Source organism: Musa acuminata, chromosome BXJ1-6 (genome assembly GCF_036884655.1).
Source record: "Musa acuminata AAA Group cultivar baxijiao chromosome BXJ1-6, Cavendish_Baxijiao_AAA, whole genome shotgun sequence".
In the NCBI taxonomy this organism is placed as follows: Eukaryota; Viridiplantae; Streptophyta; class Magnoliopsida; order Zingiberales; family Musaceae; genus Musa; species Musa acuminata.
Window position 1 is genome coordinate 6208356 of NC_088332.1, and position 26956 is coordinate 6235311.

The 26956-nt window shown below is 38.0% G+C and overlaps 4 protein-coding genes across 7 annotated transcripts; 2 read left to right on the top strand and 2 right to left on the bottom strand.

The window, feature by feature from the left end:
* Positions 1-326: 326 nt before the first annotated feature.
* On the bottom strand, positions 327-4534 carry LOC135675869 (long chain base biosynthesis protein 2a-like). Its single transcript, XM_065186462.1, has 12 exons — positions 4137-4534; positions 3958-4023; positions 3148-3236; positions 2740-2885; positions 2534-2658; positions 2347-2440; positions 2103-2266; positions 1846-2007; positions 1629-1755; positions 1356-1522; positions 840-947; positions 327-744 (listed from the first exon to the last, which is right to left on the bottom strand). Exons 1-12 carry the CDS (start codon positions 4266-4268, stop codon positions 652-654), a joined length of 1473 nt encoding a protein of 490 aa, XP_065042534.1. The 5' UTR covers positions 4269-4534; the 3' UTR covers positions 327-651.
* Positions 4535-6585: 2051 nt separating this feature from the next.
* Positions 6586-9897, top strand: LOC135675871 (protein CURLY FLAG LEAF 1-like). 2 transcript variants are annotated; one of them, XM_065186466.1, is made up of 3 exons: positions 6586-7137; positions 7224-7415; positions 7798-9897. In XM_065186466.1, exons 1-3 carry the CDS (start codon positions 7108-7110, stop codon positions 8170-8172), a joined length of 597 nt encoding a protein of 198 aa, XP_065042538.1. In that variant the 5' UTR covers positions 6586-7107; the 3' UTR covers positions 8173-9897. The 2 variants fall into 2 exon arrangements, with proteins under 2 accessions (XP_065042538.1, XP_065042540.1); XM_065186468.1 differs by having other exon boundaries at positions 6587-7415.
* A 148-nt stretch (positions 9898-10045) lies between these two features.
* Positions 10046-14605, top strand: LOC135675870 (zinc finger protein CONSTANS-LIKE 13-like). Its single transcript, XM_065186465.1, has 4 exons — positions 10046-10954; positions 12296-12481; positions 13824-14083; positions 14210-14605. The coding sequence occupies exons 1-4, from the start codon at positions 10082-10084 to the stop codon at positions 14301-14303; spliced, it is 1413 nt and encodes a 470-aa protein (XP_065042537.1). The 5' UTR covers positions 10046-10081; the 3' UTR covers positions 14304-14605.
* Positions 14606-14726: 121 nt separating this feature from the next.
* LOC103987093 (uncharacterized protein At2g33490) lies at positions 14727-25216 on the bottom strand. 3 transcript variants are annotated; one of them, XM_065186464.1, is made up of 12 exons: positions 25072-25216; positions 24561-24978; positions 23455-23527; positions 22231-22305; positions 21800-21861; positions 21628-21696; positions 20287-20315; positions 20001-20208; positions 19813-19901; positions 19647-19728; positions 16743-17752; positions 14727-15137 (listed from the first exon to the last, which is right to left on the bottom strand). In XM_065186464.1, exons 2-11 carry the CDS (start codon positions 24675-24677, stop codon positions 16769-16771), a joined length of 1788 nt encoding a protein of 595 aa, XP_065042536.1. In that variant the 5' UTR covers positions 24678-24978; positions 25072-25216; the 3' UTR covers positions 14727-15137; positions 16743-16768. The 3 variants fall into 3 exon arrangements, with proteins under 3 accessions (XP_065042536.1, XP_009403563.2, XP_065042535.1); XM_009405288.3 differs by having other exon boundaries at positions 19647-19901; XM_065186463.1 differs by having other exon boundaries at positions 19647-19901; positions 25087-25205.
* Between the last annotated feature and the right edge of the window lie 1740 nt (positions 25217-26956).

Sequence of the window (26956 nt, forward strand, 5' to 3'; positions counted from 1 at the left end):
TAATAATCGCATGCACTCTCTATATGTTTATGCTTCTTCAACACAGTTAATGGCAACACATTCACATAATAAGCTCTTCAAGGTTGCATGTCATAAAGGTCAAGCATGCATGGTAAACTTGCATCTAGTGCATGCAAACATTCACATAATAAGCTCTTCAAAGTTGCATGTCATAAAGTTCAAGCATGCATGGTAAACTTGCATCTAATGCATGTTGCATGCTTTTGACAGGAAGCAGCAGACAATTTCGAGTGCAACTCATTCCTTCATGATGCTCTCTTGCAAGCCATAAATAATACACGTTTTCTTAGCAGAAAAACTGAATGTAAAAGAAGCTTGTGGAATCCATTGCTGTTTAATACAAATTAACTCAACCATTCGAACATAGTACAGGGGGGCCATGGTTTGCAACTTCCACATTGATAGAAGGGATGTTAAACAAAAATAAGAAAGCATGTTTAATTAGCACAACTTACTGAGCTAACTGTACATAAGAAAATACCATGACGATTAAATGTGGATAACCTAATTTAGCTTCTGATGGACAAACATGGCTCATTTAAGGGAAGACCCGAACATAGACAACTTTGTGATTAGTTGAATTTGCTTCCAGCAAAGGAATTTTTCGGTTCACCAACAACCGAGAATTTTCTACTCCAGCTTCTTGTGGCCCTGTGTTTCATGCTTGGGTGGTTCCACAGGGAAGTATTTGATGCCCGCAAGGTCGCCGACTTTGCTGATAACCTGGAGTTGCAAATCAAAGAGTGACTCGATTACGCCATGAACAAGATCAATCTAATCAGGCTAAAAGGTTGTCAATCTCCAAGAAATTAATTTACCTCCAGCCCTTTGATCAGGTCCTCTCTGGAATGTGCAGCCGATATACAAATACGAGCCCTTGCAAGAAGAAGAGGTGTGGCTGGAAATGCAACAGTGACAACAGCGACCTACAAAGCAGAATAATCATCATGGGAAGTATATACTCTTGGAAACTTCCCATCCTAAGAATAATGTCATATATAGTTAGGCACATTAAACTATCATGGTGTTGTAGAAGGTGTAGCCTCCTCATTCAACCTATAAAATAACTTAGATAATACATGGGTTCTGGACTAGATTCATAAATTACTGCTGCTCCTGTTAATCGGGTGAAAACAGCCTACATGTCCATGTCGGTGCCTTCTTGCTTCTCTAGGTTTAGTTCACATTTGATGTTATTCAAAAGGGAGAAGGATGGGTTCATGCCAAGACACAAGGACAGTTTTATGACGAACAAAGAGGGCAATGAACTCAAGAAATTTGCTGACTATTCATCTCAGTCATGCATAATATGCTTAAGAAAAGGAGAAACTTACATTCTGCCTGAGACATTCCCTAGAAAAGGCTGGAATCTTTGCTGGGTTGTAAAGCATTATTGGCATAACCGGTGAGTCACTATCACCAAGAACTTCAAAACCCATCTTCTGAAGTTCTGATCGGAAGAAATTACTATTTTCACGAATGCGGGCAAGTTTCAGGGCCCCTGGTGTGACCAAATCAATAAGAAACCCACTGACTACTGGTAACGAGCATCAAAACTTCAGCAACAATAAAAACTGTAAAATGAGTCAAAGCTGTCCCTTCTGTACCTCTATTTGACCCATCTTCTCCAAGAATAACTTTAATTGCAGATATAACTTGCTGCACTGCTGGTGGTGACATGGAAGTCGCATAAAGATATGCTGGACAAGTGTACTTCAAATATTGAACGATTTCCTAAATAAGACAATAGAGTTTAGAAGGTCTCTTATAATTTGCCATACACTATTTAATCCTAATGAAATTTTATTTTTGCAAGATGAGAACCTTCGATGCTGCAATATATCCTCCACAAGATCCAAATGATTTTGTAAATGTGCCCATCATGATGTCTACATCAGCTGGATCCACTCCTAGGAGCTCACAAACCCCTCTGCCAGTTTTTCCCACTGCACCAATGCTGTGGGCCTCATCCAAGTAAGTGTAGACCTGTTTTTCCACAGAAACTAAATCAAACCATCCTTCATATGCAGCACCCATTTGCTCGAAAAACGTTCAAACAAACAAATTAACTGCGACCGTACCTTATATTTCTTGCAAACAGCTATAATCTCAGGAAGCTGGCAAAGTTCTCCCTCCATGCTGTAGATGCCCTCAACAATAACAATAATCTTCTTCCAGGGCCTATGTGTTCTGGGCTGTCCCTCAGCTATCTGCTCTCTCAGCACCTCTTCCAAGTGCGAGGGATCTGTAAGACCACAGTAACAGAAATTTAGAACAACCAATCATGAGGACAACATTAATTTCATTGTGAGCTTAAAAACTTACTATTGTGCTGGAAGACACGTACTGCTGCACCTGATCCTCGAGCACCATTGACAATTGAGTTATGATTCAAAGAATCACTAATAATCAGTCCTCCCTATACATTGATTTATAAAGTTAAACACTGACCAAAATCCTGTTGCTTCGGTTTTTTTTACTGACACACAGTAGCATAAATAATTCTACAAACCTTCCCAATCAGCACAGGAATAATGGCAGAGTTTGTCACATAACCCATGCCAAAAGTTATAGCAGCTGGTTTTCCCACAAACCTTGCAACCAGCTCTTCCAGCTCGGTATGTAGGTCAGTCGTGCCTGACCAAAATGAAGAAAAATCAGATTGATTCCACATTCATTAGTCTTTTGTTTGTAATATAGTGAGCAGAAAATACATACCACCATCTACACGGACACTGCAGGTGCTGCAAGAGTATTTCTTCAAAGAATCAATAACATGGGGTGTGCAGTATTCATCAGCTGCTGCAAAACCAAGGTAGTTATATGATCCCAGATTAAGGCACTTGGTAGTGTTCGAGGTCCGACTGCAGAGATTAGTAGAAACAGTTAAAAGAATTCCTCAACAACTTCAAAGGACTTCAGTAAATGTTAAATAACAATCCAGGATCACGCACTTCATGATTCATTATCCATAAATTAGCTCAGCTTGTATTACAATCAGCAGGGTCACAATTCACAACTTTCATTATCCGCAGTTATAGACTACATTTTCATGTCTCAGAAACACGGCTGTGGTATATGTCAAAAGGTCATGTATCTGAAAAGAAACATATGAAAAGTACTTACTGCAATGTCTTGTTATTGTCATTAGAGTATCGTTCAACAACATCGATCCAAGCATCCGGTGCACTGGCAATTGGCCGGCTAAAACAGTCCTGCCGTATCAGAATGCTTGTCATCATAAGATACACAACACACTAACATAGTAGAAGCACCTGTATACATTTCGTAAATGTACATGTACGATCATTGTACTTATGGCATCATGTCCTTGCAGCCCTAATGATCATTCTCATTCTGAAATTATAATTAATAGCATATCAGACTCACGGTATTTGCATAATTTCATTGTAATTAAAAATTGATCATTGTGGCTATGCCAATTATAAAAACTCACATTAAAGGTCAAGTATTTCGTATCCTAATCCCAAGTATGAGACCAGTTTCCTCGATCGAGGTTGAAAAAGATACCAAAGACGTTTCTTCTATATTTTACTACCTAGAAACCGAAGGTTCCCATGATAAGAATATGCGAAAATGAAAAAGGTAAGAAATCCCTAGTAGGTGCACAACAACACATAATGAGAGGTCAAGAATGAGCAGCCATGATTCTTCACCAGAAGTAACAAGGAAATCAAGAGATCTGAAAATATTTATGAACATATATCCCAATTTTCTCTGGGAAAAAATTACCACGAATATGCGGAATTTCCAGAATCCTTTTGTTACAAAAATCAAAGAACAAGGCTTGTTCGTTATACGTGATAACCAAAATGCAAGTCATGAAATAAGGAGAAAACGAACCCAAAAAATGGAAGAAAAAAAAAAAGGAATTTTGGAGAAGAAACTGACAACAGGATTCCAAAAAGAACAAACCTGAATGCGGAGATAGAGGCGGCGGGTATAAAAATCTTCGAGCCCTAAGCAGATCGGCGCATACCCCTGTTCCACGCGACAACAAAAGAATCCCGTTAAGGATCAGAAAAAAAAAAAAGAAAAAAAAAAAGCGAGACGAGAAGCAAAAGCGAGCGAATTAGAAGCAATAAATGGGGGACCTTGAGGTCCTTGGAGGAGGATTTGAACCAATCGATGATCTTCCGGAAGAAATCCCTGAGCTGGCCGAAGGCGAAGAGGAGACCGTAGCTGAAGAGGGTGGTCAGCGCGGTCAGATACGGCAGCCTCACCATCTTTCTGCCGCCGCCGCCGTCGGCCTCCCCGATCCCACTCTGTGTCCCGCACACCCACCCAAGAGAGAGAGATCTAAGGGGAACCTGATTACAAAAGAGGCTGCAAGGGGGAACGGGCGAGATCGACAGCAAAGGAAAGAGAAAGGCGAGGGTTTAAATCGTGGGAGAATGGTCGTCAATGGCGTCTTCTACCTCTCAGAGAGAGAGAGAGAGATTTGAACGTGGAGTTGGATTTGGAGGTGGTCAAGGAATCGAGGGTGGAGGGAACGGTGGGAGGTTACATTTACCGGGGAGTAAGCAGCCCTTTCTATTTTCTATTGATCTGATGATATTTATGTTATTATGATCACATGATGACCACAACGCTTACGTCATTCGCAATCTTTTATTGCGACTCGAAGACATATCATATCAATAGTACGAAAGTGGGCCATTAAACCCATACGTCTCATCTCATATCACTTGAGTCTAACCCGAATCTAATAGGTATTAGGTCAAGTTGAATTGGGTGAATTAATGTAACCATGCTTAACATGGTAATATTACCAAAATCATATATTATAATTGTCACATAATAAGTGGTGAAGTAATGTAAGAAACTATTAATATTAATATCAATGGTACTCTCAGAGAAGAGGATGATACAAGAAAATTTTATTGGAAATTATGATTAAAGATTTAAATATTTTTAATTTAATTAATTTTTTTAATGTAACTCGATGTTGGTAAATAATTCATATAAGTGACTTGAATAATTTGAACTTTACTATTTTGTTATTATTATTGTTTGCTCAATAAGATCATTAGGAGAGATTTTTGGTATTGAAACCATGGTCTACAATGAACTGTATCGCCTGGTATGAGCGGTATGTACCAGTCCGATAGGTTATCGGTACGTGGATCGCCTGTTACCGGTCCGAGTATACTATAGCACTATAGTAGAGCTACAGTACTCGGCACATCTGGGTGTACCGCTCGATATACCGTACCGTACCAATACCGAGCCCAGGTCGAAATACCGGTACGGTACGGTATTACGAACCTTGATTGAAATCATTAAAAGAATATATTTTTTTATTTTAATCTAATAATTTTATTTTAATACGATAGTCACTCAATATATTAATCGAATGAAAGAGACTGACAGAGTAAAAAAAATCTCGATTTTATTATTTCATTCATTAAAAAAATTAAAAAATCATTATATCATCACTCACATATGCATTTAAACCGTATTGTTCATAATAAAAAAATCTAGAATGGTATGCACAAAATTATTCGAGACGACTTCGACATAAAAATATTGAACTTCCAAGGTGTAACATACACGAAGACAACGATGAAAAGAGATTTTTTAAGTTGATCTTTTCAATATTTAAATTAATAATTTAAGATATAATACCAGACACTTGATTTTCTAAAAAAAGATAAGTCTATATTTTTTTAAAATATTAAAGATGAGTATTTACGATTACTTTTCTTTGTCATAAAATTAGATGGAAGCTTATAATTAGTTACTTTGGATCTTTGTTTATGCATCGAACGGATGATCTGTCTTCTTTCTTTTTTTTTCGACACTAATTGACGATTACATATCGGATAATAATTAATCGATATTATATTTTCTATTATTAATTAATTTATATATCTCGATAAAAATATAATTATAATATTGATAAATGAATATTATAATGTACTCCAATCACTAATTAGGATAAAGAATTTTTTTGTCCTGCACACGTGTGCCTTTCGCAAACCTCCGTCTCGCTCAATGGGCATCAACGAACACCGACATAGAGAGAGAGGACAAATCTAGCTTTAAACATTTGTTGCCCGATGAGCTGTAAACTGCTAACTTGTCATTTAATCGTACCACTTTGTTTGTCTTATTCTTCCCTAAAGAAATGATTAATCTGAACTGTGCTGTTTAATTCAACATATGTTTCTTTGTCCTTATGATAGATAACATTGGCATCCCCTATCAAAACATTTTTTATTATATAATCTTGATTGATTCAGTCTCACACCATAAAATATGTTAAGAGTAATATTGACTTATTTTTAAATCAATTTTATTTTTTTTTCTTTTAATAATTGATTATAATTAATTAAAAAAAATAGAAAGATCAAATCGAGCCCTTTCATCGTACTAAATATAATGATCTGAGTCTGATGGACTAATTAGCTTATCAATTTCGTTTGATCTAAATCACTGATCAAAATATTTAAGTTGATAGTAATACACTCATCGGACTCTTATAAATCAATTAACAGTCTTACTCTCTTTCTCTGTCTCAAGACAGCTCATCCAACTTGACGGGGGATATAAAAGGGATAGTTTGATTTGAGGCAAAGCAGAACCAATGAGCTGCATACATCAATCTGAGGCCATCAGGGCACCCCATTGGAGTCATCCTCTTCAAGGTGACCACCAAACCAAACCATCGTTTGTTCTTTCCAAGGCTCATGCACCACTGTCTCCTATTCCATGGACTTTTGCCACTGCAAAGATTCCACCACTGTCCCCTGTAGCTTTCATACAAAACTAAGCACCCAACCCCTCCCCAGTAGAAGTCTTCCCTACCCCAACGAGCTCTTCATGGTCAACAAAGTCAAAATCCGGTCTTGATTGATCTCTCTTTTTGTCAACATTCTTTGCCGTAGCAGTCAAAGCTGCATCATACACAGCAAAGACACTGCAAAGAAGTCATCTCAATTGTTGGTATTTGTCCTTCCAACTCCCCATGTATGCTTTGCTTATACTTCTCCTGAAGCACCAACGCTACGCCCAGTCCTCGATGAAGCCACTGTTCTTGATTTGCTCGTAGAATATATTGGGATGATCGCGTTTAAAACCGGCTATCTTCCAGTACTGAATCGGCTCTCTTCTCTGTCTTTCTGTCTCGCTTCCCCTTCTCCGTTTTGCTTCAGGCCATGACGGCTCCCAACATCCAGATGATCGCCGCGTCGCTCAGGAGCTGCAGCATCGGGAGAAGCGGAGGGGTGGCTACGCTGCCGCTGACGCCGGCGCCGTTGGTGGCCGCGCATCTCTTGGAGGCGAGCGATGAGAGCTCGGGAGAAGTCATGGTGGAGCTCAACTCCGACACGGCGCTTCCTTACCGGTGGGAGCAGCGTCTTGACATGCGGGTACGGGGATCCTCCTTTAATGCTCCACCTCCTCCTACTCCTCCTCTTTCTCTCTCTTCGGCAATCATTGATCATAAATGCACCAACTCACGTCCCCCAAACGCCGTTTCGCCATCGTTTCCGGCGGAAAGATCCTTCCTTTCCGTGCTCCACCTAAAAAGACTGTTCCTTTGATCTGAAGGAAAGAGGAAGAGAAGAAAAAGGTGACGTTTTTGACAGCAGATAGAATAGTTTCTCTCATCTTTTGATCGATACTACAGCAACCTTTTCTCATTACGATCCCGTCTTCTTGTGTTGTCGTTGGATTGATTGATCTCCTCAGCATCTGCTTCTTTCCTCGATCGAAAGCACATTTGCTGAGATTTCTCTGTTTCTATGGCAGACGGGGGAAGTCTACTACATCAACTTGGAGACAGGCACGAAGACCAGGAAAGACCCCCGGACTGCTGTCATCGCCGCCGCCACATATTCATCAAGCTACATCTCCGGCAAAGAGATCTCCTCCTCCGATGACAGCTGCTCCAGAGTAGGCGGTAACGAGGACTACGAAAGCAGCGTCGACACCGCCAACTCTTGCCTCTCCTCCCTCTCCTCTTCCTCTCCCCCTGATACTGTAGCTGACCCCGGCGGTGCCCAAATCCTCGTCGCCGCCGGCTGCAGGTCCTGCTTCATGTACTTCATGGTCCCCAAGAGCGTCGACGCCTGCCCCAAGTGCGGCGGCGGCCTCCTCCACCTTGGCCGCTATGGCTGCGTCTGAACTGCTCCACACTTCGATCTTGTTCTTGCATTCTGGATCAACACAGAAAGACAAGATCGGACTTTTGTGAGCAAGTTGAAATCTTTTCAGCTTGTCCTGCGATATCTACACTTGGATATCAACGACAATGCCGCAATTCTTCTCTCCAGTGCCGATCTCCATTTGAAGTAGGTGATATTTTTGTTCCAGTCTCAGATGATGCATCACAAGGACAAAATCTATCTTCAACTATGATGCAACTATTAATCCAAGCTTCAACTCAACTTTCTTATCTTACCTTGAAACTGATAGCTCAAACAAAGCTTGCTAAACCAAATCCGCCTCGTAGAGCATAGTTAACCAAGATCATTAGCTGATCTTATCTAACAATGACAACTACTTCATGAACTAAAAGTCAAATATATATTGTGGATGCTAAGCTAATCACGCAGTCAATCTAGCTCAGCATCATGCATCATGTTTTATTTCATGACTCTTATGCTCTTAAAGGACAAGGGAGGCAGACACAGTAAGCAGACAAATAAAGGTGTTGGCTGTCAGGAAATGGTGATCTTTATTTCTAGTAGACTGAGAAGAGAATAAAGTGGATGGCTTGCATCTAATTGCTTCAGACAAAGGAACCTTTCCTCGGGTTGGCAGAAAGGAATCTGTGCAGAGGGGGAAGACACAGATTGCAGAAACCAAGAGGAATCAGAAATCTAGCACACTGTTCCCCCACCCCAACAATGATCCCAGGCTTGCGCCTTGTGAGAACCCTAGCCTTTGCAGGCCACAGCCATCAATTAAAGACTGCATTTATTGTGACAGACAGGAGCAGCAGCAGCAGCAGCTCCACCAAGCTGAGCTTCCAGTGTTCTTTCTCATCTGCCATCCCCTGGGAGAGCTGCATTGAGGGAGTATTCCTGCGTCATATTCAACAGACCAACCATCATTCCCCAATCATCGTTAAGTAAGTGAACTAAAAGTATTGTTTCTTGCAGTATAAATGCATGTCTCATAATCACAATCATGAAAGACAGCATCATCAAAGCCTGCTTACTGTTCATCGCTCGTCGATGGCTCATCTTCATCACTAGTACTGACAGGTTCATGCATTTGGTGATACGCCGAATATGTCTCTATATTATAATTATATATGTGGATATAAATCAATATTTATACTGTAGCCTTTTATTTCAACAATCATTAATAATCCAAATTATCGATTGATTCCCTACCAATGTCTTGTCTAAACCCATCCAATCAGATTTCCCATGACAATATTCTTATGAAAAATTGAAAGAATAACATCTTTCCAATGATAATATAATTTAATCTGGCAGAAACATGCAGTGAATAAAGAAACTAGCTATCAAGAACCATTAAAAAATGAAAATACAATATAAAATTAATCAAAAAATCAAAAAAATAAAACTATATGATCTGTTATTAACATAGAATGCTAATCATATAAGGTCGTATCATTATAATTTTTTATACTAAAACTCATGTGATATTGAGAATGATGAAACCACTGGGCATCAAATGTATATGTAGCAATTGGAAGTCAACAAATCCTCTGTTGACTGCCATTAACAGTAGATAACTCAGAGACTAAAGATTTCAATGAAAGTTGAAGGGTGATTCCGGTAATTCAAATTTTCTTTTGACTTCTTTTGATTCTCCGTTTCTGCCACCTCAGCCAAAAAGGCCATGATATTTTCCACCGACGACTTCGTGGGAGATCCGCCCGCCCTCTCAGTCTTTCATCTTACACTCCGCTTAAATTTCTGCCACGTGATCTTTCTGGCACATGACTATCTTACGTGGTCGTGAGTGAGACGTGCTCTATGGTCACGTTCACGGTGAACTTTGTATAGGATTCTGTGCAACGCTTAATATCTTCGCTTTTGAGCTGGTCTCTCTCGGTATGAGACGAGAAGAGGAGGAAGAGAAGAGCTCGGTGCTGTTCTTAGGGAGGGAGTTAGGGTTTCAGGCGGTGGAGATGGGAGTGGAAGACGTAGAGGGGGGCTGGCGGCGGAAGGAGGGGCTGCCTTGTGACCACTGCGGCGAGGCGGCAACTGCCGTGCTCTACTGCCGAGCCGACGCCGCTAGGCTCTGCCTCGCCTGCGACGCCGACGTCCACGCCGCCAATGCCCTATCGCAGAGGCACACTCGCGCCCCGATCTGCGACAGCTGCGCCGCGGCGCCGGCCGTCGCCCTCTGCGCCGCCGACGGTCTCGCCCTTTGCGCCGCTTGCGACGACGACACCCACGCCGCCTTCGGCCCCTCATCCCACCCGCGCACCGCTATCGAGAGCTTTTCTGGAAGCCTCCCCGCAATTGAGCTCGCTGCGGCCTGGGGTTTCGATCTCGCATCCAAGATCCACCAATCTTGCCTCCCCACCGAATTTACCTCTGTTGATGACTGGTTCGCTCTTGATGCGACGCCGGCCGTCGATCCGTCGTTCCAAGAGCTGTATGTCCCATGCGCCAAGAGGCATAAGAGTTCGTCGGCGACGGGTGGGAAGGGGAGACAAGCGCTCTTACGGCAACTGATGGAGTTGGTCGCAAGGGAATCGGAGGGGTCATGCAAGTGGAGGCAAACGACGCCGATCAAGAAGAATGACCATCGGGAGGACGAGGAGGAGGAGGAGGAGAAGGGAAGGGGAACGGAGCAAATGGGGTATACCTCGTTGCTCATGATGGAACCCTCTGCGCGCGCAGCCCTCAAGGAGAGCGATCGGGTAATGGAGGAAGAGAATTTGGTGTGGGATCATGATCACATAGATCATGCTGCTCAGGTTAGAAACTAATGGTCTTTTCTTTGCTCAAAATTGGATTCTTTTCTTCACTTCATTCTTGTTCTCTGATGGAAGATATAACTAAGAACAGAAAACAGAATTCTGTATTAAGATTAAGAAAAATTGCTGAATCGCATGTTTTACTGCATCTAAGATTACTTTGAAGACAATAACATAATTGAGCATAGTACTATCAACCAGTAACTGGCAGCCTCCGAAGAGGACTGTGGAAAATCACAGAGGAAGATTTTGTGCAGTAAACATTGATGTTAGTGAAGGAGAGTGCTACCAAAATATGTTTCTTCGTTTTCTTTGCCACTAAAGCTATCGACCAACAAAATCATGATTTGTTGTCTTCTTCGTATTTGTCCTTTGGTATGGATGAACTGCGAAGGTCATTAGTGCTTAAGGCAGAGGGTAACAGGCTTCAATCATCATGCTGGCACTTTCATCAGACTGTCACTGAGGGACTGAATTAAAAGAGTATAAACAAAGAACAAAAGACACAAATATGCAAAAGTTACTATTCACCGCTAAAATTCATGAAGAAAGATGGATATGATGGAGTTATGAACTTCCTATACTGTTGATGCTTTTTCATTAAACCCTCTTATCATACTTTCCCTACAGCCATCTAATGACTAGAACAATCAGATCCTATCCAGATCTAGTGACAGCTGGAATTATTTGTTCTGCCAAGAACACCAAAGCAGAACCATCAGTTATGCTAATACTAATTGGATTTAGAGCTGGCCAACTGATCAAACAAAGTAGCAATCCGACCATGAAGTAGAATGTTCTCTGTGGTTTCCAATGTTGTGTAACCGGCAGTTTTTGGCTACATGATATTCTTGCGGCTTAACTTGTAAGTTCATATGCCATTTGTGCTACTTAACATGTACCATGTAGATTAAGCATGCTGTAATTTTAAGACAATACAACCGGGAGAGCTTTAAGTTCTACTTTTTAGTATAGAAGAGGTGAAATAATTCCTACTTGCATTTCTAATTAACTGCAACTTACTGTTGAGATATTTAACGAGTTTATGTAAGGAAGAAATTATTTTTACATGCATTTCTGATTAACTGTGACATATTGTTGAGATATTTAACGAGGTCTAGATGAGACAGTAGCAATCTGAAAAAATGTATTACTCTAATACTGATTTCTTGCTGAAGATGTTTTTTTTTTATTTTAATATTTGCACATGAATCCATCTTTGCCAGTCTTACCTTTTTTCAAGGGCACTTTAGTTTGACCTTCCTATTTGTACATTTCTAAGTCTTCACGGTTCAGTTAATTTATTAGTTTAATGGAAATACTCTATCTATTTCCTTGCAGGTATGGGATTTTGATTCTGGAAGGACTAGAAATCGGTCTGAATACTCTTCACTTGAAGTGGGATTTGGGACAAATAGTAATGGTTTTATGATCAAGAGCTACAGTGAACTTCTTACAGAAAGTTCCCTGGGAGCTACAAATGTCCTGGAAGATATATATGACACAAGCTGTCTTTCATCAAATGAGGTCTTATCAATAAACATTTGTCACATAACATCTAAGAATGCAAGTTATACATCCATTGCATTTCCTTGTAGCTCATAATGTTTTTTAATAAATACAAAGAATATTTGGCCTTCAAACATATATGGGATACAGTAGGTATTTGGTATACTATTAACTTTTGTCTGATTCAGCAGCCAATACAACCTATAACATTTGTCAATAGAGCATGAAACTAGATGTTTAGCTTTTCATCATTGTTCCTGCTTCATCTTTCCAGCAATCAAGCTTTTAGTAACTTTACTGAGCTTAAGATTTTAAAATGTGCATTGAATCTGCTGTTAGATAGTTTTATTACCTTGGTTTTCTCTTGTTATCTTACATTGGAATTTTTTGATATTGAACTGATTTGTTTTAATCTTTTTTATTTTTTTAGATAGGCATACTTTCTTACGTGAGTTTTAAGATTGATCTTGAACTTCCATTCTACTCCTTTTTTTTTTCCATTTGATACTAGGTAAAGTACTAGTAGAAGAAAACTTGAGTTTTGGCAATGATATCAAGTATGATAAGGGGCAGTTAGACAACATCTTTATCAGTTTTTATGATATCTCATGGGGGATTTATATTACCATATAGCCTAACATTATACTTGAAGAGCGTAAAAATATACAACCAGTTCCCTGGAGAGAGTGAATTTTCTCGGTGGTTAGAAAGTAGAAGACTAAAGACATCTAAAACTAAATAATGTGATGTAGTTGTATGAATGATAAGTGAGCTCAGTTACATTCCAGCAAACCTCAAGAATGATACAAATGCATTTGAAAGATTTGTGCTCGTTCAACATCAAAAAAGATCCTCTCACTGTAGGTGGTAAATATTGAAAAGTTACAGAGCCAACATAAAATGCATCTTATCTATGAGATTTTAGAATCTTATCCATTGTTGCCGAGTTTGTTCCTTCAAGCAGATTGCATTTACCGCTAAAATAATAGTCATGTGATTGGTGGATTGTTCAGGAGACTTATTTCTTACCACATTTAGTGATCCTTCCATCTCATTCCCATGCATCGATGAAGTTTGTCAATTCTAGTTACTATTTCTTAGCCACTGTTGGTTCCATTATATTTTTTTGTTATATGGTGGATAATTCTCTGGTGGCTGCAATATAAATTATTAGATCTAGCACCTTCATTTTATCCTATGTACTTCATAAAAATTTCTACTGATAGTATGAAGTTGGCACAAGAAAACTTTCGTTCTTCTTATTTAGTAAAAGGTATCTTGATTTTCATTGCGTTGTTCTCTAGTGAAAGTTGTATTAGTGTCAATATCATGAGCAGATACATTATCTTGCCTTTTCCAGCGGAAAAAGGTGGACGTGACCAGCAGATGGCACAAAAACACAAGGAATGCAGCAAGCCAAGGGCCATCCACCTTCCATGGTAAGAGACTGGATATGGCTAGGCCTGTAGATCCATCACATGACTCGGAAACTGCTGGAGAAACTAAAGAGATCTTTGGAGAACCACCCATCAACCTGAAAAATGACATCGACAGCAACTTCTTGTCTCAAAACAGGGGCAACGCTGTGTTGCGATACAAAGAGAAAAGGAAGAACCGCAGGTCCGATACTGTTTGTTTCCGTTCTTCCTTGTTCGTTTAATTTTCTGTGCAATGATATTCTTGCAATATACAGCAATGCTACATTTGCTACCTTTCTGAAATTTGCTTAATCTGTTCCATCTACAGATATGATAAGCATATTCGTTACGAGTCTAGGAAGCTAAGAGCTGACTCCAGAAAGCGCGTAAAAGGCCGGTTTGTGAAGTCTACTGAAGCTTAAAAATGTTGAGATCGAGTCAGCTCGCAGAACCATAAAAGGCCGGTTCATGATTTCTACCAAAGCTTAAAATGTCAAGATGCTATCTAGTCTCATTGTTGGAATGTAAATATTGGAATGTTACTGCATTCATCACTGCTGTTGCTCTTCTAATGTGTTGTTGGCTATGATCTTTCTTTGAAGTGTTTGGGAGATGAACAGATTGTAATGCATAGTAAAACCTCGAGAAACTCTTGTTTTGCGTGTTTTAAACTCTGCCAAAACCCTTCAATCGTGAATATTCATCATTGTTGTTTGTTGGCTTTCGTCCTTGTCAACATCTAATGTTCTAATGTCTGTCAGGAGATATCATAGTGGTTAATCTGCAGTATGTGATCACAAATTCCCGTGGCATCATATTGTCATGTTGATATATGAATCCATTGATAGCATTGAAAAGAATCCATCCACTGCAGTAGAAACATGGCCTGCACCGAGGACAGGAACTTTACAGGGACAGATCACAAGAACTTATTTGAAACAGTAAAGTGTTTCAACCTATAATTTCAATGAAATTCTGGACAAACAAACGACATTCAAAATTCTTTTGGACGGCATGACCCATAGGTACTCGTCATCCTTAAAAAAAATGAAAATTTTCTATCTACAAGTCCAAACTAAATGGCTATGACTGAAAGGTAACGTCGGTTAACGTCGGCTCAATACCGAACTATGATATGATGAACAACGGTATTTTAGGGAACTTATACTTATCAGGACCTAGGAATGCACAGGCAATTTACACCAAACCGCACGAAGATATATGAGTGGTGACAGCAGTGCTCCATCGCATGTATCCTGAAACCAAAGAGTAAAATAACATCATCTGACTAGTCTAGTATTGTCAAACCAATTTTTGATTTAAGCATAGCTTACAAAAAATATGAAGAGCTCAGTTGCATACTAGAAACTTAGTTATTCAAAATCTTGTAGGTCTGCAGCTAAGGCATCTGCTACTATAATCCACCTCGCCTCGGGTGAGGCTTGTGCATGTGCCCGAGGACAACATCATCCTCGCATTCAATTGAAGCTATCCATCAATCTTCGCCACATGTATTTCAGTTACTATCATCTTTTATTGCATGTGTGCCTCCTTTTCTTAAACCAGTGAGAAACCATCTTCCTTTTTTTTTTTCCATTCCGTGTGATGTGTGTGCTTAAATCTAGCAATCTATAGTAATAGAGGCCTTGTAGCAGAGAAACCATACAGAAGATGATCCAAAGAGCCTCTTAATATTCTATTTTGGCGTTGCATAATATTAGCAGTATGATTAAGATATATGCAGCTGATCCGTTTAAACCTATGCCGTCTATTTTAATTGTCACTGGTCCCATTAGTCAAATGGTTCCATGCCACACTGTAAGTATCAGAATATAAAAGGAATCATCAAACCTCTTTCGATCAACAGTTGATATATAAACTATATGACTTCATGCTGATCATTATTGGAAGCTTATGCAATAAAGTTATCCAAATAGCAAATTGGTTCCGTAATTTCCTATCCGGTATCAACTTTGACAAAATTCTACTAAGTTCCCTTCGCCTGATGCAAGTTTGTGAATTTCAATTCATTTAACATCTCAAGTCGCATTCATGCATCCAAGCTGTGGCTCAAGCAGCTGATATGTAGAGCTAGGCTCATTTGTGTACAAACAGCCTGCAGAATGCAATTAGCATATTTCTTTCCTCCTCATTGAACTGTTGCGTGGACATGTATTAAATGGCTTCAATTACCTGTAAATCATATAATGAGCTTCCTATTGTTACTCCACACTTGAGATTCTTGTCACTTTCTAATTGATACTTCATATACATCCTTTATGGTGTGTTCCATAAATTTAACATATACCATAACAAAAACCTATAAAATCTGCATACTGTGCACTGGCCTTCTAGAACTTACAACATCTTTCTCAAAATACTCAACCTTATTAACCAGTGAAATATACAATGACACCCAAATAATGTAAGTTACTTGAAATGCAGGAATGTAATAAGTGAAAATATCCTGAAGAAGAAAAGAAAATCTTGGATGTACACTAAAAAAAAGTAAGAAACCATTATCTAATGTAAGACTTTTATAGAAGGGTAGGGATCTTAGATCCTATTGCATAATAAAGAAGGCGGTGGCATCATATCAGAGTATTATGCACCACCTCAAAACAGATAAGATGTTTTTCCTATAATTCCAAGGAAAGAAATCTGTAGCAAGAGAATAAGACTGATATGTCTAACTAACTCACATGCTTTTCATGCAAAAATTCAATCTAAACTAATTGTTACGCACATTTCTAAATGAGCTAAATGAGGAAAAAGGTAGAAAATATTAAACAATTGAAAAAGCTACCTTTGGAACATGGAACGAAAAAAGTGGTCTTAGGCTCTTAGCAACAACCACTTACCTTTTTTTTGTAACTGAATCAATCGGTTATGAAATTGTTGATACCGGAAGTCTTGTCACCAGAGATAAAGGTGTGAGAGGTGGTGAAGTGATTTCTTCTATTGTGACTGGATTGCAAGGAGACGCCAACAACCTAGCAAATGTAGGTATTGGTATTCTTTGACTATTAGAAGGTATTGAGAAACTGCGGTCCATAGGTTCAAGAGGTGGTGGCAATGGTGATGCCTTATATGAAAAATCCGATGGCATATTCCTTCTTGCAGTAAGCACTTGGCTTTTAGAGACCAAGGGACCAGAATAACCAACCAAATTGGATAGCCCTGTTGTCTTCTCTGAATCAACTGGAGGCCTAGGAAGTTCATGAAGCTCACTGATTTTTATAGATGAAACAGGAGGTGATGAGGTTTTAGGAGCCACCTTTCGAGAAACATATGATTGAGGTTTCAACATATGTTGGGGTGCTGAAGAGACTACAGAGGGAAATTCCACAGGTCTATAATCAGGAGAAGAAAATAGAGGTTTGCTTGAAAATGATTTGCTCCTCAATGGACCAGAGAAGGCTTGTCGTTTTAAATTATTCATACCGAAAGCTGTTTGCCGATTATATTGTGGCACTGACAGCTTCTCTGAGAAATAAGATGGCATACTGATGGGCCCACTATAAATATTGCTCTCTCTAGGTATTGAGTTCTTTAAAGACTTCGTGGGATTGGGCAATTCACTCGCCTTGAAATCTTTTACAGTGTTTTTTGCCTCTAATGGAGATGAATGCCACAGTGGTGTTGACCAACTACCCTTTGTTTCAAGGTAAGGAGCAGTACTGGGACTTGATTCTGGAGGTCTATCATCAACTGGTGTAGGTAGAACATAAGAGCAAAACTTTCTAGTTGATAAGGATGGTTTTCCTATCTTCTCTGTTGAATCAGGCTTCTTAACAGCAAAAATTGGTGCTGATTGGCAGCAATACCCAGGTCTCCAATGCATATCTAATTGGCTTTTCTCAGGACTCTCCTGCACAAATGAAATAAAACATGAAATAACCAGCACTGATTTTCCAAGCATGCTGTAGTAATATGAGATAGATAATAAACCAATGTTCCAGATCTGTGATGAAACAGAAAACAAAAAGCCAGAAAGGATGCTATTATGCAAGTATAAGGACTTTCAATATCAACATTTAAGGCTAGAGAAATACTGTCGATATTTATGGACAAATCAAAGTTACAAGTATAGATGTTAAAGCTCACATGTCATTGTAAAAATGTGACACACCAATATGGCAGTAAGTTTGAGTAAGCAGTTTCATGTTTTTCTAGGTTCTAAGAAAAACTACAACAAAATACATTTCTTCTATTTTATTTCGGCTTACTCTTATTAATTATTAACAGACCCATGATTAAGCTGATAAGATATTTCGCCTAATTTGTAGGGTGAATAGTAACATGAGCATCTATTACTCATTTCAAGCACAGTTACCTGATGCATGAGGTGGCTTGCATATATGAGTATATTGAAGTAGACAAGCATCTGATTTCATCAGTTACGAAGAGGTTGACACACAATTTAAGTGGATAAAAGGGTGTCGGACATCTTGTCTGACCGTCACATGCCCACCAAATTAAAATAATGTGAGATGGTTGTCAGGTCAGTTATGATTTATGGATCAGAGAGATGTGCAGTTAAACTACAACATGCTCTAAAAGTTAAATCTTTATTTTGATGTTCAACCATATCCATACAAGGAATCAAACCCTAGCAACTCATGAAGGTGACAGATGTCACATTCACTGGGCTAGGCAATGGTGGACATTCAAAATAGTTAATGTAGCCAAGATAAGAATGTTGAGGTGGATGTGCATGGTTCTTAGAAAAATAAGAAAAGGAAATTCTCTTTGATTAAGCTCTTTTGAGCTTAATGAGCAGTCTGATTAAGCTCTTTTGGAACAAAAGGATAGGAAACTGTTTAGAATGATATGAGCATATTCAGAATGGTGCAAGGATGGCAAGAGGAAACATAGAAGACTTTATTATAAACAATAAAAAGAAATTGACTGCTCCAAGTTTAATTGAGATGTATTGCTCCGAAAAAAGGAACATGTAGCTGGCCCCAAATACTCTGGAGATGATAGCTTTTTGCTACTGTGTTGAAAAACTTAAATTATTTCCATAATTATCCTTACAGGAAGCTACTTAAAAGTTTTTGTAAACTGTATTTCTATCTTTCCAAACCTAAATTGTTACAGGTCCACCACAATAGAATATCTACTTTGGACTTATCCTAGAACATCTCCAGATATCATTTAATCATCATGCTTCTATACAATGATATGGAACTTTGACTAAAATTCATGTAAAAACCTATCAACATCTTGACACTATCAAGGAATGGAGGACTGAGTTATAAAAAGATTCTTAGTACCAGTCTGATTAGTACATACAGATGGATATTTATTGGTCCAACCAAGAACCATATGGTGAAACATATGGGATGATATTGTTGATCAATTCATTTTTACTATTTTATTGTATGCTTGTATCATAGCAGTCTAGTAAACTATCGAAATCGGTCTAGGATGGATATTTAAATCCTTGATGTATATGCACATGATGGATAAAATTATAAAAAAGGCTTATTGCAGGTTTTCTGTATGATTTTATGTATTGTCCATGCACCATATCAATGCATAACTCCAAGGTAGGAATTTCAAGCAACATTAATTCATATCAGCTTTACAGCAAGTAATAGCCACTAAACATCCCTATATTAGCAAATGTTCTTCTAGAATGATGATGTATGTCAACATATATAAGTATGATCCAAGTTCTAACAGCAAGGAAATGTAGGAAATTGATTGGTACATAGTAGAACTAGAATTAACACAAAACAAAGCCTTAAGGATTTTACCTCTATGGAGTTTCTAGATGTATAAATAACATTTTTTTCTTGGAAATTTTTTTGATAATCAAAACTTAGCTCCCCGTTGTCACTGCCATCATAACCACAATAGTTATCACCACCATCATCACCATCATCATCATAGTCCAAGCCAACATATTCAAGATCACTAAACTGGTAATCGATATGGTGTCGCTCAGCAACTGCGCCAACATATGATTCAACCATCTCAAGAGTCTTCAGTCCTTTCCTGAAGAAACTAAGCTGAATACGAACCAGAAAAGAAAAAAAATAAGTATGCTAGACAAGTTTCTGCTGCTATGAAGAAATAACATGTTATTGACGCATGAGTTAGATAACTACCTGTGCAGCATGGTGGCTAGTAGCTTGCTTAAGAAGACTTTGAAATTGATTTTTCTTCAATGTTTTCAATCGGAAAACAAATAAGGCTGCCTTTTCTTCATAATTGGCTTGAGCTTCTTGCAACTCCTTTGATGAGATAGATTCACATTTAGAATACTTTGATCTCCCTTTGACTCTATGTGCCGCTAACATATTTTTATAGATCTCTCTGAAGAGGAGAAGTCAAACCTAAGAACTAAAACACTTAAGAGAGGAGGAAGACACATTTTAATAATTTCATTCATACCTTTTATTGTCACAAAGGCGTTTCAATTCCTGCAGCAACAAATAATCTTACTAAGAAATAGCAATTTATACTTCCTAAACAAGATAACAGTTTCTTATGTGATAACAATACTCAGTAGAAAGTCACAAAATGCAAGTTAAAAACTTCAGTGCAGTAAACAATGGAATATCACAAAGAAATGAAATAACTAAAACCATGGCACTAAAGCTCTAGAGAGACTTGAACAGACTTAAAACCACTAACCATTAAACTCCTAATGAGCCAAAGAGCTAATCCACTATAACACTGCAGCAGCCACTTCAGAACAAAATTCAACCTAAATAATAAGAATGACCTCAGACAATCAGATACAAATTGCATCAGATTTTTCTCGACTCCAAGATCACTGAAACCAAAAGATTATACAAAATTTTTACCTTCCTGCTTCATTCCCTTTTTTTCACCTTTTATTCATTCTATGGTTTTGGAAACCAAGCTACCTCAATCACATACGAATGGACCACTTCAAATTGTTATTCCTCATGTTATCCCTAATTAAGTGCATCCAACTTGTCATTCTATATCTTGTATCAACACCATCACTTCCAGCATCAGCAAATGTAGTTGCACCCATTTTCAGACACATTGTAGAGTTACCAACATATTTCCAGCTCATAAAGCATGATTAGACCTAACGTATTACCCTTTAATGGGCATCAAGTGCTCATAAGAACCATAATACATACCTCCACTTCTATGCCCCTGCCCTAAATCCATATGCAATGTTTCTTTTATATTCCTTTACTGCTAAGCATACAAGGCAAGAAAAGCACTTGCTTGGTATCTTGAATATTATTTGTGTAAATTTAATCAATAATTTGCTTAATTTACCATTTGATGTTCCCTATTTAGATTTAGTTTTGTCTATTCTGGAATCTCCAGATTATATGGTCTCTATTCTCTGGTCTATCAATGAGAAAAATATCATCAGTGAATTTCATATGAAAATCAACATCTGAAAGGGCTATTATAACCTTGACAAAATAGTAGGCTTAACTTAGAGAAACAATATCTTTAACTGTCAAATGCATCAAATTTTTTATCCAACTAGTTGCATAAGGTTCTATATAACCATCTTCAAGTTGGTGATGACCTGACGAGGATGTTATCGACAGAAAATAATAAATGAGTTAAAAATCTAAACCAATTTGGAATGCTTGGTAAGTATTGCTCCTTTTGTCAAGGTGCATAAGAAATACCGAGCAACTTAGTATGAACGATGAACAGTACAATAATTCTCTAATTGACCATTCATATATATTATCATCATCCAATTTAAAGTACTTGCTACAAGAAGCAAACCTCTACAACTTCGAGCTCTCTAAGAAGGGACCTTGATGGCTTATCCATTGTCCGTAAGATATGGATGCGCTGTAAAATAGAGTAAAATGATCAACTTACACCACCAAAGCATTCACTAAGGTATAACGGACGACAAATTTGTTGTATTCATGCCACAGCATAGATGACTCACATAGACATCAAAAATTTTCTGCAGAGCAAATTGTGCTTTTCCCATCATCATTAAAGCCCTACCTGCATGCATAATTAATACGTATCTGGTAGTTCAAGAGCTGAACAAACTAAAAGAATCATAAGTACTGATCCAAACAATGTTAAAAAATGTGTTCTCTACAAGCCCATTCTGGAAAGGAAAAAAAAATTGTGCTATTTCCATTGTTCGAATCTTTAGGTTAAGGTAAATCTAACCCAAAAAAAAAATCAGACTGCATTGAATACTTTTGGCAAGGCTGAGCCACAAGATTTGTGGACTTAACATATTCATAAAAAAGTAAGTATATCCATAAGAAACACAATAAACTCCAGAAGAACCAAACCAATTTATATTTTTTTATTGGCATAGTAATTCAAATTGCAGGAAAGTACAAAGTTCGATTTGCTCACCACTATCTTCATCGTCATTTAATGCAGTTTTCTTAAGTAAACAGGTGCCCAGTTCCTCCAGTGCTTCTGAGAACTCTGAAATAGCACATACCAAGTTAAAATAGATTCAAAATACAGCAGTATACTATACTCATCATAATGAAACCGTAGTACACCTCTAGAAAGTCTACCACAACTCATGGAGAGGGAGAGGTAAAAGTCTCTCAACTGAACTGTCAACTAGGATTTCTAGTAACCAATCTAATTCATTAATGCAGAGAGAGAGAATGCAGTAGTCTAAACAGAAGCTCACTAGACTTACATCCATGCCTATTAATAGGATTCTAAACTAGTCTAGAAATCTATATTCAATTCATTAGAAACGTATAGAAAATACAAGATCAATGTGCTACTATGGTACTGTTACAGTTCTGCTACAATACCACTATCATACTGTTGTGCTACTCCTCCCTTGTTTGGGTTAAAAGGGTGAGTAGTTTGGAGCAGTTCTAGTGGGATTAGGATTCCCATTTGCCTACCAAAACACTTTATGCTACTCTAGTCCTGCTTAGACCTCTTCTAATTAGTTTAAAAGTCTTTGCAACCATTTAGAGCCTTTCCAATCTATTTGATATAATTCCAGTCATTTTCAGATCAAAAATTAGCCTCGTAAGATGTCAAGTCAGCAGCCAATGTTAGCTCCCAAGTAACCCACCGTGACAAACCTTATCAGAAACAGGGTTGGCCACCTTGTTCAACCTTAAATAGCACCGAACAGTTCCATATATTGGGCAAACATGGTAACATCTTCGCCTGTCTTGACCTGGACATTAGATTTACATGGTACAAATCCAAATTGCTTCATGACAACTCCCTATGCCTTTGATTCACCTTATCCCCAAGGTGAAGTGTCAATGTAGTCGATTTGGAACATGAGACAGGTTGGAAATTTCAGTATCTTGACACTTGGATTAAGGCAATCTGCTCACACTTCAACTACTCGACTGTTGAACTCAAACTTGATTGTCAAAGTCGAACATCTTAATAATTGCGCTTTTCAAAAGATAAATATTAGATAATTTTTGTATACAACCAAGGTACAAAAATAGTTAAAATTCAACTTGTAGATAAATAAAAATATTTAGGCATATTTATTTCCCAACTAACCAATTTGCTTAAGTGTATTATTTAGAAATGATGAGCTACACATCACTTTTAAACCAAAAGTATAGTATGAACCAGTACCATGTGCATTATTAGCAGTAGTAGCTGATGCAGACAGTATGCTATCACAGCAGCTCCTCATATCCTGCATATCCTGTCAACAGACAGCACCAAATTGTCAAACTTAATGCCTATGTATAAAGGAATTACTTTACTTTAGATCAATCATTATCCCAATCAGTATGGATGTTGTTATAATTGTTGAGAACTATCCTTTATTTGTGGTATATCCTACAAATTACACCCAATTGTTTTATTGAGTAAATTGTTCGAAACTTACAACAAGTTTCAACGGAAAAATTACACAACTTAACACCATCATACATAAAAGTCAACTGAAATGATTGGGACTTTAAAGCACCAATATACATATAGCGAAATTAGAAAGCTGCTGGAAAGTTAGAATGATGAACAAAATATGCCAAGTAGAAATTAAATAAAGTAAAGAACGCATGGCAGGATCCAGGCTGATTTTTTTGAAAAAAAACATCTGGCTGTATCAGCCATAGTACTGAAAAGATGATGAATGATTTCTCTATGCAATGAAGAAAACTAATTGTTCATTTATAATACTGTCGAAAAAGGTTCATATCCACATTCTGCGTAACTCTTCCCATCAAAATTTGCCAACTCATGAGCTACCTATTTCCCATCCCTACCAACGTGTCAAAGCACAGAGTTTCTAAAACTTTTATCAGTAACCCACACTGAATGATCGAACATGTTGGTACCAAAAAGAAAGCTCCGGAAAGAAACATAAATGCCTTTTGGAGGTAACAAGTCACTTCCATGAACAAGATCGTCGAAAGCAAACAATATGTTGCTGAAACTGGTAATTGCGTTAGATCAGATGAACTGAAAGTTGGAGAATAAAATCCAAAAATCATTTCAGGACAAAAATTATACACAAAATGAAGTACAAATGATTTGAACTTGTGAAATGAAGGGATGCAGCACCGAAAATCATATCAGAAGCGAAAAAGATAAGAGCTTTTCGAAATAGTAAAAATAAATTACCACAAATCGCAGAATAAAATCCTTCCCCACCAAACCACCCAAAAAAAAAAAAAATCGCCGCTTTTTTCAATGCGTAGATGTGCCTCGAAGAATAGGAGGATCACAATTACCTGCGTGGCCTGGATAAGATCATCCATATTCATCGGGGGCCGATGCTGCTGCTTCTCCTCCTTGGCCTCCTGCCTGCCAAGCTTCAAGCCTCGAAACATTCTCAGCGGCGACTTCATCCTTCCCTCCTCTTTCGCCTCCCAGAATCAAACTCAAAACCCTTAACCTTCGGAATACGGAGTGCACAGAAGCAGAGGAGAAGATCGGAGCTGAACGCGAAAGAAGAAGAAAATTCCTTGCTTTTTAACCTCTCGAACATAGACACGGGAATGGTAGATTGGGGAAGGCAGGCAGCTCTCCGTTCTCTATTTAGGGTTACTTCGTCTCGTGTCTTCGGTCAAAGAAGAAGACGAGGAGACAATGTTCACGCGATTCAAAGGAAATATCACACCGGCATCGATGCAATTGGGGTTTCGTCAACTGTGAAAGAAGCAACTAGTTTAATCGGGTCAATAAAGCTGGAACGACCGCTGCGGTGATGCATGACGATCGTCGTACAAAAATGATACCTACAAGGATCGTGCTGACCACATCTCCGAAACATCCGTCGATCGCTTCTGCATTCACACGCGTAGTTGCGGCTTCTTGTCCTCCACCAGCTGCATGTTTGATCGTTCACATTGCGGTCAGTTTTCCCGGTCTCGCCTTGCGGTGGTGCATTGACTCGGTCCGTTGATATCACATCAGTATGAAGTCATGCAATTATTGTGCTTATATTGTATTCGGGTGATTTTATCAGGAAAACCCCTGAATTCTAAGTTTTTCAATATATGTATATATATACGAAATTTTTTATTTTTTAAACTTTTTCTTACAGCATTCCTATTTTAAAATATCATGAAACAACGAAAGTTTTTTTTAATAATAATTTAATCTTATCGACCATTATCCTTTGTCTTACGTCTTATCGTGCTTTTGTCATGCTTGTCTACCCTCTTCGTCCCAAATAATCATTCGTAGCTTTCATCATTGTTACTCATAATGCTCGTCCCTTCCCTTTGTTCACGGTCTTAATCGTCGATCATAGAAGACGAATAAAAAGGGTGTGTCGTTAATCGTGAGTTAGAAAAGAGAGGGGACGATTGCATGCGTGAGAAAAAAAAGGAGAGCAGGGGGCTTGTGTGCTCTTATCGTCGCTCATAAGTGCTCCTCGCCCCCTTACGCTATTGATTACGAGTGAAGAAGAAGAGGAGGCGGTCCGTGAGCTCTTGCCATTGATCGTAGGGGAAGAAGAAGGAGAGAGGTGCACACTTTCGCCGTCTTCATTTCGTGCAAGAGTTGAGGTGGGCAATAGTTAAGTCGGCAAGCTCAACGGAGGTGATGACGAGTCCAACGAAAAAAGGGCAAAAAAAATATTTTTATACTGTCCGGGACACTATTTCAAAACACATATACACACACATGAAAAATGATAAAATGGTCTTTTTTATATGGCACTATTTCAAAATACACACACATAAAAAAAAAAATGAGTAAAATGAGTCATGGTATTATTTCAAAACACACACATGAAAAAAAAAGCAAAATGATATTTTCATAATGTCGGGGGACACTATTTCAAAACAGACGCACACGAAAAAAATTGGACAAAATGATCTTTTTCATACTAGAGCACTATTTCAAATATCTTACACACACACACAAAATAATAATAATAATAATAATATTTTCACTATCAGGGGTACTATTTCAAAAATCACACACACACACAAAAGAAGGAGCAAAATGATCTTCTTTTTTTTATAAGGCACTATTTCAAAAATCTCTCTCACACACACGAAAAGCTCATGCGCTATACTAAAAACAAAAAAAAAAAATTTCTTTTTTGAAGTTGAGGGTTTAAAACTTTATCTGATATATTTTTAAAATTTTCTAATAATATTTTCCTAGTACTTTAAATACTTTTTGATTTGATATTCAACCACTTAGCTTTTTTTTTGAAATACTTCTTATGACAAATTAGTCTAATTATAATATTATTAACAATAATATAAAAATAATATAAATTTTATAAAAATACTTGGTTTCCCGGTGTTTTAACCTTATGTTATAGTTTTTAACAATATCAGGAAAACACTGTAATATAGTAAAAAACACTATAACACAATATTTTCTTAATATTACTGAAAATATTATATTATAATATAAAAAATTATAATTACATCGATTTATCCTAAGAACCAACCCAAAAAAAAGAAAATACTATTAGAGAATTCTAAAAATGAGACATTTTTTAAAAAAAAATAAAAAAATATTTTTTAGGATATTATTTTTCTTAGTGAAGAGACTCTGTTTAAATGCTTTGTCGACATAAATAATAATCTCCAAGGGATTAACGTGTCTACCAAATTTGAAGAGATTGGTCGGATGGAGTGAGACGCGGAGTCTTGACCGTTGA